Source organism: Tachysurus vachellii, chromosome 11 (assembly GCF_030014155.1).
Source record: "Tachysurus vachellii isolate PV-2020 chromosome 11, HZAU_Pvac_v1, whole genome shotgun sequence".
Classification (NCBI taxonomy): domain Eukaryota; kingdom Metazoa; phylum Chordata; class Actinopteri; order Siluriformes; family Bagridae; genus Tachysurus; species Tachysurus vachellii.
This window is the reverse complement of record NC_083470.1, coordinates 6300630-6315106: the sequence shown is the minus strand read 5'-3', so window position 1 is coordinate 6315106 and position 14477 is coordinate 6300630. Positions and strand designations below refer to the sequence as shown.

At 39.3% G+C, this 14477-nt stretch overlaps 1 protein-coding gene across 1 annotated transcript in view; it reads right to left on the bottom strand.

The window, feature by feature from the left end:
- Window positions 1–13269, bottom strand: part of med27 (mediator complex subunit 27) — a 57013-nt gene extending 43744 nt beyond the window's left edge. The window contains exons 1-2 of the mRNA XM_060882079.1: window positions 13024–13269; window positions 11553–11697 (exon numbers count right to left, since the gene is read on the bottom strand). Of these exons, the coding sequence (XP_060738062.1) occupies window positions 11553–11697; window positions 13024–13259 (381 nt within the window). The 5' untranslated portion in view covers window positions 13260–13269. The remainder of the gene's footprint in view (window positions 1–11552; window positions 11698–13023) is intronic.
- Window positions 13270–14477: the final 1208 nt, after the last annotated feature.

Sequence of the window (14477 nt, the reverse complement as noted above, 5' to 3'; positions counted from 1 at the left end):
TCTCATAAATCAGGGATATGGGAAACCCAAATGACATCCGGCATATACCTCGGCAGAAACTCATTTGGATTTAAACAAGTTTGCGGCAGCCGTGATTGAACAAGGCGAGCGAGGTGTGTGACAGTGCAGCAGTGTTTTAATAAGATCCGAACCCGGCGCCGGCCGCTGATGAAATTACAGCGAGAAGGTCCCCCTCCTTCTATAATATCAGCTTAGCTCTTACTATAAACCGATGTCCAGAATTTAAACACAAATGGAATTGAAAAGGAAAAAAAAAATGGGAAGCTATCTGTGATGACAAAGAAATCTGTTTAAACAGTTAAGTCAGCTTAGGGAAAATAAAGCAATAATTAAAGTAACAATTAGTACAATGTTGTGCAGAAGGCTGGGCGGTCATTAGCTGATCAAACACACATTAAATATATGAATAGCATTTTAAATTCTCTGTTTGTTCCACACAAAATAACCTTTAACGATAACTAAACCAATTATCTTTAACACTTGAATAGTATCTCGTAATTGCTTTTGGTGCGAGTGTAACGCATTATTTGCGTTGGTATCTCTTTAGTGCTCAATAATTTTAATTTGCTTTGGAAATAGTGGGGGTGGGGGGATATGGGGGGGGGGGGGTACGGGGACCCCAGGACTGCTGGAATTAGAAGTAATGAATCATTTCTAATAACACGATAACAACAAACAGAAGATTGCAAAACATAACTTGATTCAACTTGTGAGTTTCTCTAAAGATCCTCAAGCTCAGCTGCTTCACTCAAGTTCATAAATGTGCTCATACAAATGCCTCTAGAACTTTCTGGAAAGACTTCATCCTAATGTTATTACCTAAATCAACAGTTGAGAACAGTAGGCACCAAAACAATATTTTAGTCTATTCCTGTTAGATCAGAAAAGATCTACTGTGAAATTTGGGACCCAGTGAGTCAAAAATGGGCGTCCTTTAAGCAGCACTTCATTAATGTCTATGAAAAATATTCAATGAATATCGATATATTTAAAAACCTCCTACTCAATTTTTCGCGTGTTCTTCGGGATCCATTCCTTGATGCAGATCCCTGTGAACCGAAATCACATCGCTTCCTTTGTCTTAAAAAAAAAAAAAAGTTTCTTTGTTTGGAATGATCGGTTAAAAATGAATAAAATTTTTTTTTCCTGTTACATTCCCACCATAAGGAATATGTTGTCCATGGTTTGGCTTTGTCCCCTGCTCCTTTAATGAGGAATTAAAAGGCTAGGGCAAACAGAGCGTGCTCTTCTTTAAACATTGCCTTTCTTTCTCAGTAAACTAATAAGGGATCCAAGCTTACAACATTATACCATCAAACATTTTTCTCCAAGCAGCACATTTTCAAAAGGTCACTGTTTTTTTTTCTCTTCTTGCTCTCTCTGTGTTACCCTCCTCCCCGTGTTCCAAACTGATCTTAAGACAGGCCGACCTATTAGTCCTGCCTGGCACAGCGATCGACGGCTACGCGCTCCATCATTAACTACATAGTTGAAACATGTTGTGATGGCAAGTTTGCTGCTCTCTGATCTGAACGTGGGTGCTGGGCTCCACGCTCACCATTTATTTCTTCTGACAGCTACATTCAAGACATGATTAAAGCTGAAACTAGCCATAGGAGTCGAAATTTACAGTGGTGATGGTGGTGGTGCGGTGGGGTGGGGTCCGGGGGTGTCACATTTGTGGGGACTATTTGCTCGAGTCTTCTGAGCCTGTGACAACAAAAGCAGCAGTAGGAATATAAATGATGGCGCATTACTGGTGGAAAAAATCTTTTCTGTTTCTAACGTCCACTTGTTGGTATAAGAACCAAAAGGAATAAGGTCGTAAGAACCGGTGGATCTACAATGATCTCATTGAAGACACCAAATCTCTTACGTAACCTTGCTCTTTGGGCCTTTTTACACCTGGTCACTTCATGTGTTTTCTCTGATCCGATAGCTATCTGATTTGTTAAAACTGTTCCATTTACATTAGGCCACATAAATGCGTCTCGGCGAATCGGATATCAATCAGATCTTTCTACTCCCGCCCAAAATGCAAATATATTTTACCTCATTTCTGGGGTAATTGAAATGGAACACGTTTTGGTGTATGCGGTTTTCAGAATGCAATCAAAAAGAAGACGGAAAAACTTGTTACGACGGTTATGCTACAAAAAAAACAGCATTTACATTTATTTGTTTCTGGCGCGATACACGACTCGTGAGTCACTTGCGAGTGACGTACTTCCGTTTGGGAGGAGTATAGCGCTGACGTATGTGGCTTGAACAACCACATTCATTTACACCTGTCCAGTTTCATCTGAAATGTGTCCCAGACCTCCTCCTGAAGTGGTTTGAAAACGTTTCGGAGGGCATTTAGACCTGGTCTTTTTACCATCGGATAGCTATCTGATCAAAGAAATCGCATGAAGTGACCAGGTGTAAAAAGGCCCTTAGAGGAAATACAAACATGCACGGTGACTAGCTAACATTTTACTACTGTATAAGTGCCTATGTGTAATAATGAAAAAATACAATGTTTGAAAATGTGCCTTTTCTCTCATGTTTAAGTAAATTTCTACCTTACTGATTCTGCAAGGTCTTAATGTGCACACTCATTAGCTGTGTGCCTGTGCAGGCCAGTTGGCTCTGATATGGAAACATGTACACCGCCTTTGGCAATGTGACCTTGTGAAGGTAAATCAAGACCAGAGGGTTCTAGAGGCAAAACAACAACAACACAGCACTCAATAATATTTTACAGAATGCGCAGCTAAGCTGTATTTTCGAAGAAAAAAGAAAAAAAAAACTGCTAAGCAGTTACCTAAAAACCAAATGTTTGGACCATCTGTTCTGTTTTATGAATATGCAAGAACAGACATGGGAACATCAAACAAGCCAGTGTACTGTAATTAAGATTCTGATGTACAACACTTGAAATGTCTCATTTAAGACCTTGATAAACTAAGTAGGTTTCCAGAACAATGGTTTTATAGTTAATATAATGGCTGTGTTAAAGCTTAAGTGAAAAGGCATTTGTGGCTAATTCATTAGTACAGGGACGACAATGGACAAGTCCAATTCAAATAAAAAGTAGAGATGAGCTGGGACCGCTTGGAAATTTTTCCAGCACACACTATCCCTGGAGAAAGAGAAAAGGAAAGGAAAACCGGAGCCAAGGAAAACAAGAGCCAAAGCCAAAAAGCAGAAAACAAACACAACTCCAGAGAAAGTGAAAGGCGATTAATATCGAATAAGAAGGAATGTGCACAGGCTAAGAAGTGAACTGATGGCATTAACAGCGGAAGCGAGTCTCCAGAAAGCGTAAAAATAGGTTAACAGGGCTTAAAATGGATTAACACGGCTTTCACACTGGCAGTTTAGTCTGAACCAGAGCATTGTTTGTATGAAAAAATGGCAAGGTGAAAGCTGTCTTGCGGACCAGGAAGCACACCATGTTAACAAACCTGAGACTACCTATAGGAGGTTTAATAGAAGCAAGTTATCCTGAAACCAGACCAAATGCTGCATGGACGCTGGGAAAAAATCACACTCAGATTCAGACTGCAGCAAACGTGCCCAGTTCACCAAAAAGCCAAGACCAGGAATAATGAAAGGCAGCTGAAGGAGGAAAACAAAAGAGCCGAGTCCCAGGACAGGGGTAAGAAGCTGAGGCGAGAAAGATATGATAAAAGTAGAGTGCTGGCAGAGGACAAAGAAGCGAAGCCCATGATGAGAGCGACAAAAAACAACAACTGTGCACTGGAAGAAGACAAAGGAGCTGAGCACTGGTAGAGAAGAAAGGAGCTAAGTCCTGAGAGAGGTTAAGGAGCCGAGCCCTGGAAAAGGAGAAATGAACTGCGTCCTGTGAGAGGACAAACAAGCCAGGCCCTGGAAAAAGAGAAGATGACTAGAAGAGGACAAAATAACAGAGCAATTGGGAAAAAATGGTGAATTCTGGAAAAAAAAAGTGAAAGGACCAAGACCCTGGAAGAGGAGAAAGGGGTTGAATCAGAAGAGAAGAAATGAAAAAGCTAGGAAAAGGAAAAAAGGAGGCAAGCCCTCAAAGAGGTCGATAAAAACCGTAGCCCTGGAAGGGGGCTCTTGGAGGGGGAGTCTTAGAGTTCCTGTGTACTGGAAGAGATGAAAAATCTGGCAATCTTTATGAGACATTGTTATGAGATTGTAGCTAACTGTACTCTCCTGGAACTTCAGCTACAAATGAATGAACCCTCAGTTAATGTTGGATTCAATATCGAGACCCCTGGATTACCGGCTTTGACTGAACTGAACAACAGTTAAGATTTGGTCAGTTTATTATATACACACACACACACACACACAAACACATTAGTCTACAGAATAAAGTCTGTGTTAGAATGATGACTGAACTGACTGGTCAGACATTTCTCACTTGGATGCCTCTACCGGCAACAATGAAAATAGTAACCAAGTTAAATGCACACTAAATGGAGACTCACAAATTTCCCACGCTTGACAGGCTGTTAGAGAAGTAGCCTGGTTTGTCTCATAATTCACCCGAGTGTGCAGGAGCTGCCAAAGCAAGCAGCAGGGGCCTGCTGGCAGTAAGGGCTGAGGCTAACTATCTAATGTCATACCTGTGCACAAAAGCAGAGATAATCAGCCTCTTAACTGGCTCCGTGTTACCTGATGTCTGTGTTCCTCAGTCAGCCAGGAACTGTGAGTGTTAATCACAGTGTTAGATGCCATTAAGCACGCTCTCACCATTAGCCCTGCTGTAATTGACAATGATACAGTGGTTTCCCTGTCAGTCACATGCTACAGATGTGCACAAAAACACTGATAAAATGACAGAGGGAGATTTTTATCAGGAAGGAAGCTATTATTACTATACAGGAAAGGGAAATCTAATCTGTTGGCTGCATTTACTAAACCCATCTGTTTCTGAAGATGGTGCACGATTGGGGAAAACAAAACCCAAATCATAAAGGAAACATTTCAATCAGATTTTAAATCAAGTCGTTTTTTTTTCCCCTAAGGAATAGAAATTGTGTCATTTACATAAATTGTTGAAACTAAAATCTGGAAGCTGTGGTCAGGAGAAAGGAATTATTTTGAGAAAGCCATAATCACATTACATTAGAGAAAGTAGAGGAAAATAACATCCCTGTTTAATAAAACAGGGGCCTCGGGTAGGAATAGACCTTGAGAGTTCTCCCACCAAACCAAACTGGCACAGTGTGATGCTGAATGACAGGAGGCAGCCGAGGGCTGAACATGCTTCTCTTTAATGAAACCGTTTCTCGCTTACACACATAACAAATCAGTTCGCATGGTCAGACCATAATTCTTGAAAGATTAGTCATCCTTCCCTTTAGAAAAATGTAGCTGGGTATCAGGACATTTTTGAATACTAAAGATGTTCCTTTAATACGGCTGAGACAATTTTTCGTGAAAGAATGAAAACAGACCTGGCTAAGAAACAGATTAATAATTTCTTTAAAAGCCGAATCAGATTTTAAGCCTCACTTCTTTGAGGCTATTTTGTAATTCCAAATCCTTAACTTGAACCGTACAGGTCTGCTCCCAAACAGGTGACATCTCTTGTCTTGAAGTGCTCCTCCTGTGCATTAATCCGGCCCTTATTGGCATTGGGGGGGGGGGTGTGTGTGTGTCATCTCAAATCGATTGTGTTTACATTAGTGTGAAAATATGTGTGTGTGTGAGAGAATGGGGGAGTTGTGCTGCTGCAGTAAGAGGCAGTTGAAGGAGCATCGATAATCCTGCAAAGCAAGGGTCCAGAGCTCCTGCGGCTGTGAGGCCTGACCCTGGCTTGTTTTGATGCAGAGAGAGGAAAAAGGGATAAAGAGGCACAGAAAGGAAGAGTCATTTACACCCAGTAATTACAAAGCACCATCAAATCCAACGCACAAATGTGCAGCATGAACAGAAGTAGGTTACAGAGTGAGAGCCTCTTCTACATCGCACCTCAGTGAAGCCAGCACGGCAGATCAAGGCCAACACACTCCTCTAATGTATACAACGTCTGCCAGTGCAGCTTTCTGTCCTGCTTGCATTGTCTCCGGATGAACAGGATGCTGTACAGTGTCCTCCATCAGTTGGAGTTGACATGACAAATGCAAAGAACGATAACTGGTCTACGAGACTGTGGCACCATTTTAAGCACATATTTGTCCTTCTATGTGTAAGAAACCATATATATGCATTCTGCCGTGTTACTTGGAACAGCCTCCCATTCAAAATCAAGTGATACCCCCGAAATTTGCTTTAGTGGTTAACGAACAAGTGAGGGTGGAAAGGAAGCATCTAAAGAAGAACTAACTACACTCATCAGGGCACAGACTGATCAATGTATTGACAAGTGGAATTGATTCAACACTTTCATCCTAGTCACTCCGCATCAGCTCCATGAAAGCATCGGATGGATGCAGAGGATGGGTGGTCAGGATGATCCATAGATTCACCACGCTTGGGCTTTGACTAATTATTTTCTATTTAATTAGTTTACTATTTAATATGAACGGCAATGACCTCTGAATCAGTTCAGGGTTGCCACAGCAACACAACCCTCCCAGTTCACCCGGGCTTAGGACAGGCATTAAGAGTTAACACTTCATTGGCTGGGTTAGCTTCCTTCCCTATTTGCGTCTGGTTGGACCTTAGCCTTAGCTGCAAAAAGCTCCATTGTCCGTTGTATACTGACTGTATAACTGTCAGGGGTTTAGATAACGTGTGTGTTTGCATAACGCTTCCCGACTTGGAAATTTAGTCAAAAATACGCAGCATAAAACCTTAAGCAGAACGTAAAATTCAAAGTGAATTCTACTATAGAAAGAGTACCATAGGTTTGTAAATTTTTCATGTTTTGTCAATTACGCCCTGCAAAACGCTGCAACAATTGTAGGGGACGCTTCTGAAACAAATTTGTTCATGTAAGACTGCGTACAGCTTTCCCGCGTCGGCAGACACAGTGTATTCAGAAATCTCGAAGCGACTGAAAGACCCTACTACTAACTACGCTATGATCATGGCGAGACAGTTGACGTTCTTCGATGACATTCTGGGTTTGACTTTGCAATTTTGCGATTCGCCACAAAAAATATGAAGTAAAAAAATATATGAGAAGACGCTCTACTATCTAAGCATAGGACATGAAGGCAGATGAAGTGCAAACCTGAGCTAGGGAGTGCTAAGCAGGATTACAATCTTATTACTCAAGATGAGTTTAAAGTCACAAGTAAGTCTCAAGTCATGAATGTCAAGTCAAAGTCAAGTCGAGTCTTTTTTTAATATTTGTCAAGCAAGTTTCAAGTCTCAAATTTGCGACTTAAGTCTGACTCGAGTCAAGTCGCGTCCCCCGTCCGAGTAAAGTCTCAAGTCATGAATGTCAAGTCAAAGTCAAGTGAAGTCTTTTTTAATATTAGTCAAAATAGTCTCAAGTCTCAAATTTGCGACTTAAGTCTGACTCGAGTCAAGTCGCGTCCCCCATCTCTAGTCATTTAACTCAAGTCCGAGTCAAGTCTCAAGTCATGAATGTCAAGTCGGGTCTTTTTTTAATATTTGTCAAAATAGTCTCAAGTCTCAAATTTGCGACTTGAGTCTGACTCGAGTCAAGTCATGTGACTCGAGTCCCCCATCTCTGACACTAGACACAGACTAGTAAAGACTAAGGACATAAAACATACAGTACCAAAAGGGCATTTACTAAGGCAAAAGGACTAACTTGCACAATACTGGTACTCAGGTTCTCCACCTATTAGGGAGTACAGTACTGTTGTTGAGTACAGTACTGTTTTGCTCCCAGTACTGTACTCAACAACAAGAAATGAATAGGGTTTTGTACTCGTGGCTTGAAGAAAATGGCCTAAACCCCTTTAACTACTCACAAAGAGTCAAAAATCCCAAGTGTAGATATCGGTAACAAAGTCGATTACAAATTTGTTACCAGAATCTTGTAGAATCTAGACAGAAAATCATGGTCCAGGGAGGTTTTAATTAAAAACCACATCTAATGAGCAATCAGGCTTGTCAAGCGGAGCAGAGCTCACCGAGCATTCAACGGCAACTTGCAGATATCAGTCATCACGAGATCAATCAAGATGCCTGTGTATCCACCTGAGCACATCAAAGAGGAATAGAATAAAAGGGAAGCGTCCTTTAAGAAAATTTAGCAAACTCCTGTTCAAAAGCACTCGACGCACAAAAATACGGATGATCAAAGGAGTCGAGGCACTTGGTTGTAATGGATATTGGGAAAATGTTGAGACTGTGTTAAAAAGGTCCACATCTGTTGAGTCTCGAGTGCATGCTCTTTGGGTAGATGCCATCTGCCAACAATCAAGAGGATTGTCTGAAGGACCTAATATTAATCCTGACACTTAGAATACTACTTTGGTGGATTTCTGAGCTGTTCGTGCGGCTTTCTGAACGGTGCGAGTGCAGGCGCCGTAGTAAAAGGTTTTCCTTAATGGCGAATTGAAACACGGACATATAAATAAGCGAGGGAAGTGTAAAGGAAAACTTGTGTGATTTAGGATTAGAAGGTAGAGTATTATTTATGCATACTAAATGATGAGTCTGTAGAAGTCAACAGAGAATATTTCAAATAGAATGATGTCCAACTCTCCCTAAGTACCGCTCGGACATCCTCCGTCCGGTGATCTCGGATTAATTATTGATAATATTCTATCGATTCGGGCCTCCATTACAAACCATTTCAGCATCCTTACGACTGCATTTAAACCATCGACCTTCATAAAGTGACCAGCTGTGCATTGGGTTTTTTTTTTTTGTTTGTTTGGTTGGTTTTTTTTTAAGTGAAATGCAAGTGTGAAACTACTTCTCAGCAGTTTGAACAGTAGGAAGGCAGCGAGTAAATTTATTACACAAGCAATCTAGTAATGTGACTTTACTGGAACTCTCTCAAAAAGTCTTAAAAGTCTAGCACTGGGAAAGTGATGACTCAGCACTTCAAACGGTCGGTAAGTAATCATTCCCTTCAGGATTTTGAGGGATTTCTGTGATTGTTTTTTTTTTTTTTTTTTTAATACAAAATTTGTGATGCAATTACTTAAATTGGTGAAGCACAGGATTTTAAACTACCAGAGAAGACACATGCAATCTAATGTACTTTCTATGATGAATAGAAAGTGGACGCATGGAAGCCTTTAATATCACCACATATACATTACAGCACAGTGGAAATCTTTTCTTCGCATAGCCCAACTGAGGAGGTTGGGGTCAGAGTGCAGGGTCGGTGCCATGATACAGAACCCCTGGAGCAGTGAGGGTGAAGGGCCTTGCTCAAGGGCCCAACACCGGCAGCTTGGCAGTGCTAAGGCTTGAACCCTGATCCTCCGATCAACAACCCAGAGCCTTAACCGCTTGAGCCACCACTGTCTTATAGATAAATGCTGTACTCACTTTTGATGCATGTGAATCAAAAGTCTGGACCCAAATCTGCAATAATTTTCCCCAACGTTTCTTTAATCGAAAAATCCTGGAGGGACTGAAACCCTATCTTTTGCATTTATTAAGATAAATAAATAAATAAATAAACCTTTAAAACTTGACCAAGGTTTTAAACTCATGGTATCTTAAGTATGTAACCTAAGATAAGATATTCCTTTATTCGTCCCACAATGGGGAAAAAAATATATAAAACGAATAAAGAATAAAGACATAATATAATATAAAGCATATACAAAAACAAAAATGTATAAAAAGAGTAGTAGTTACACTGAAGACATATTGCACATAGGTAATGTTGCACATTTTAAAGATTTCTTTTATTGCACATGATTAAAATACTTTGTTATTGTTTATTAATTTGTAATATTGTTTATTGCAGTGAAGCAGTAATAACAGTGTGTATTATGGTGACTGGTTCACTGGGAGCAGCTTTGATTGTAAAGTCTTATAGCAGCAGGGAGAAAGGACCGTCTGTATCGCTCCTTTAGACACTTAGGATGTAACAGTGAACCAGCATTAATGTATACAATGATAGAAATTTAAGCACTTATGTACGTTGCTCTGGATAAAGGCGTCTGCCAAATGCTGTAAATGTAAAATTAGGTGGTTTAGAGGGAAAATCTGAACATGTAATCTTTTATATTCATTCATTAAGACACATGTCTGTGAGAAGATTATTTAAGATGATTGAAGCTTATTTTTAGGTCTCCAGTGTCTCCAGAGGTAAAGCGCCTAGCTTTCAGACATGAGAAGGTCTTCAGGATGGAGGAATTTGGTTTTTACTTAATAATTCTGCTGCATTTTGCTGGTTATGAGCTGTTATTATACAAATTATAACAGGAACTAACTTGATTTGCAGACTTGTCACAACACGTAATTGCAAATGGATAAAACATATGAAGTCCTGTTTTGTAATTAATGAAACAATGTGGAATTTGCTGTGCTATAAGATGATTTTGGATGGACCTGTACAGGGAAATAATCTTCACAGAGGGTCAAGTATAATCCTGATCACTTCTGATTACACTCACAATGGGTTTCATAAGTGATTCAATAAACACACCTTTCTAAATAAAAGAATGTGAAAAAAGTATTTTATATATTTATATGTATTTTATATAACAGAACCCCGTGTAACGTAGGTTTTGGGTTTTGTCTTGCATTCTGGTTTTCATTAGAGGGTGACATGGGAGTGGATTTTCAAACCTCTCCCGTCCCACTCCCAAAAAAAAATCCACGTCCCATCCCAATCCCGTAAAAAAACCTGGGGAAAATACCATCCCGTCCCAATCCCAGAAGAATGACTCCCATTCCCTCCCACTCCCGTGTTTTTTCTTTTCAGTTTTTTTTCATTCATTTAACCAGCCATACCAAAGCAAACAGTTTATATTTTTATTTATATCAAAGGTATATTTGTGTATTCCCGGTCCCGCCCACTCCCGCTGACATTTTTTCCTGTCCCGTTCCAGTCACGTGATTAATAGTGATTTTGTCTCCCATCCCATGGGAATCGCGAAAAAATGTCAGCCTCTAGGTTTCATGTCTTTTATTTTGTAACCTGTTTCTTACCTTTTGTGTCTTGCTTCACTTGCCCTCATGTTATCTTGCCCTGTGTATGTGTCATGTTGTGACTGGTTGTTGTTAATAATGTATTCTTCTGTACTCATTTGTCATTGGTTCCCTGTGTTTACTTAACCCAAAGTTTTTGCCATGTTGTTTGTCAATTTTTGTCCGTAATGGCTGTTTCGTGTGGTCACGATTCTCGTCCTGCTTTGCCATTTCCCTTGCCTGGACTAGCCCATATTTTTTGTATTTAATAAAGGAGATTTTTTTTTTTTTTTTTTTTTTTTTACATTTTTTTATTAGGACATGGCCAATTCTGCTCTCTTCAAATCGATACAAATCGGTATTTTGCTGTTACAACACTTCGCAGCCCAGTCAGATTAGGTACTAAATCTTGGCCTCATATGACTGAAATTTCTTTGCAGTAACATACGTTTAATACAGCTTTATCATCATGCAGTCAAATTCTTTCTCTCTAATCTACACAGCACACTGTGGATCATTTAGCTTACCTTGTTGGACCATTTGTAAGCCTGTAGAAGCTGGCTGTACAGAGGGGTTTTGTCCTGAACCGGGTCTAAGCTCAGCAGGCCGCTGTTGTGTAACGGGTGACTCTCTGATGGCCTGCCAACCAGATTGCTCAGACGCTCCAACTCACTAAAACACACATGCATGATCACAGAAAGCTCTCAATCACGATGCATAACATAAACATGACCAAAAACACTGCATATAGCTGCAAAATGTGTAAAGATATGAAACGTGACATATTAGAAAGACTGCAGAAAATAGGGTGGATGTTAAGTCGTAACATATTTTGCAAAACATTCTCCAATTCACACATCACATTCGCACTATAATTAATTCAATAAATTTAATCTGCTAAATTAGATCAATTCATTAGACTCTTAATTTGCTATTAAACAAATTGAAAATATCTTTTATATTTTAATTACTGACCCATGGTCAATAATGGCAGACCTTAAAGTTAAAGTAGCGTGCATTAGGATTTAATTGAAAGAATATATCATGATCCACAAAAAGTAGCGCATATGTCTGAAGTGGGGAACAAATCAAAATAGTATTTTTTGACAAATATGTCAAATTTGTGACTGAATATTTATTCTCCCACCCATTAGAGATCTGTATCTCTTCAGCTTATACAGTTTCCCCACAGTCTCTTTGTTGATTCTTTACTAAACACTTGTTTACCTGGTCACTAACTAAGCAGAGTTGCAGTTTTGCCATTAAACTGTGGATTTAATAGTGATAGACAAGACCGTTGTTTTGACCAAATCTTGATCAATAATTCTCCAGAACTCTGTCCTGGACGTCTGACTCATTGGTTTTCACGAGGCTGTGTATTTACGTATATTCTCTAACACACAGTGGAGGTCTTTTAAGGAACAGGCCAATCTATATTTAGACCCCGGGATACTTATGGACAACTTATTGTGACTTCTTTTCCAAACAGGGATGCATACTTGATGCGTTCGTAATTCTTTTTCCCCCAGTACAGTTAATTTTTTTCTACTATTTTGTGTAGATATGTGACAAATTCATCTACAGAATGTGCTTTAAAGGGAAGCTTGAGAAGTGAATCCAAAAATCCTCAGTAGTGTAAAGGATCCTCGAAAAACTTTTCAAAAACAGATCAATCTGGCAACCCACTAGACCCTAGACATTAAAATTGTACATGTTAATAGGAAACTGTCTGTTGTTATGTAGATTGTTTACAAATACAGTAGAACTGTTGACTCGTACATGAAAATATTCTGAATGAAACTAGAATTAGGTGTTTTATTAAATTGTTCATTTAATTCCCCAGTTTAGGAATTTGCACAGTGAAGCATGAAAGATTCACATTGATTGATTTTGTCTTATTTATAGTGCACTAAGTCACATTTATGGCAATATCGACAACTCAAAGAATCTCAAAACAAAACCAAACAACAAACAAAAGCTCAGTTGTGATGAACTCACGTTAAATCACGATTCACCGCCTGCAGGTTGTCCTGAAACTCCGTAATAAACACCTTTTCTCGTCCTTCAAGCGTTTCCTTATTCTTCATCCCATCTTTCAGTGAGTCAAACACTCTAGTTACACTAGATCTAAGAGCCTGGATTGCGTTAATCGCTTGAGAAAAAGCTTCTAAATTCACACCAACATTCATAACATCCGCCATGACTGTTGTTTCCCCTGTAAACACCCGTCGCATAAATGACGTCACGCTGCGCCGACTAGCTTGGGAGTTGTAGTTTCAGCGCTTGTACTATGTAAGGTAGATTTTCTGAGTTTCTGTGGAGTCTCTGTGCTTGACTGTTTTCCAACCTTGTAGATATGGTTTCCTTTAGGTTCCCTGGTTTCCTTCTGCCTCCCAATAACATGGTGACTTTCCACAGCTGTGATGCTCTTTATGTTGTCACAGAGATCCAGAGACGATCCTGTGAACACAGGAAAAAGGGTGGAAATACACTCTGGATGGATCAGAAGTCTATCACATGGCACTATGTATACACATCCATACCTAACTCCTGTTAGACTTATGTGAAACAGTAACCTGAGCTCAGGACAACACCAAGGACCCTGGAACTGTGCAACAGCAACACACAGCACCAGCAGGCCAGCTGGAAGTCAATTTACACTTATATGAATGGATCCAAGTAAAACTAATTCAATAGTCACTAATGCAGTAAACCCTTAAAGAACCCTTCAAGAGCCAAGGAGGTATTGTGACTTTATGAAATTAATTTAGACGATATAATCGGCCCGTATGGAAAACACGGCACCTTTGAGAACCTCGTATCCGCAGAACTTCCTGAATGTTAGTCTTTTTATTTGCATATGAAAATTTCACAGGACATAAAAGAAATTGGTTTTACATCTTCAAATTTAAATACACATCAAAACAAGCTTTGCTTTTTTTTTCCATCCAGGAGTCTTTATTTAAAATCAATAGAGTACAACTGTGCCAAAAGTCAATAACAGCTCTTAATGGTGTCATATAGCACCGCAAACGTTCCATCGTACAACTGAATAATGTTTTACTTTGTAATTTATCTTGCAATTATATTTGTGTATTTTCATTTATTATTCAATTTAAAATACTGTTAGCCTCCTATCTGGTGCAGCATGGACTACATGTGAACATGGTGCGAATCATGACGTCGAAAAAGTAAAAAAATAAACAAATCATGAATCATAAATAAATAAATAAATAAATAAATAGATAAATAAATAAATAATGGATCATATGTAAGAACCATGTCAAAAAAAATCTATTCTAAAGTTCCTGTAAAAGTGATGAATCGTATGTAAGTATCACATATCAATGAATATCAATGAATCGTATACAAAAATCCCGTGGAAAATGACTCATGTTTAAGAATCACATGTCAAAATCAATGAATCGTGCAAAAAAATGACTTAAAATTTT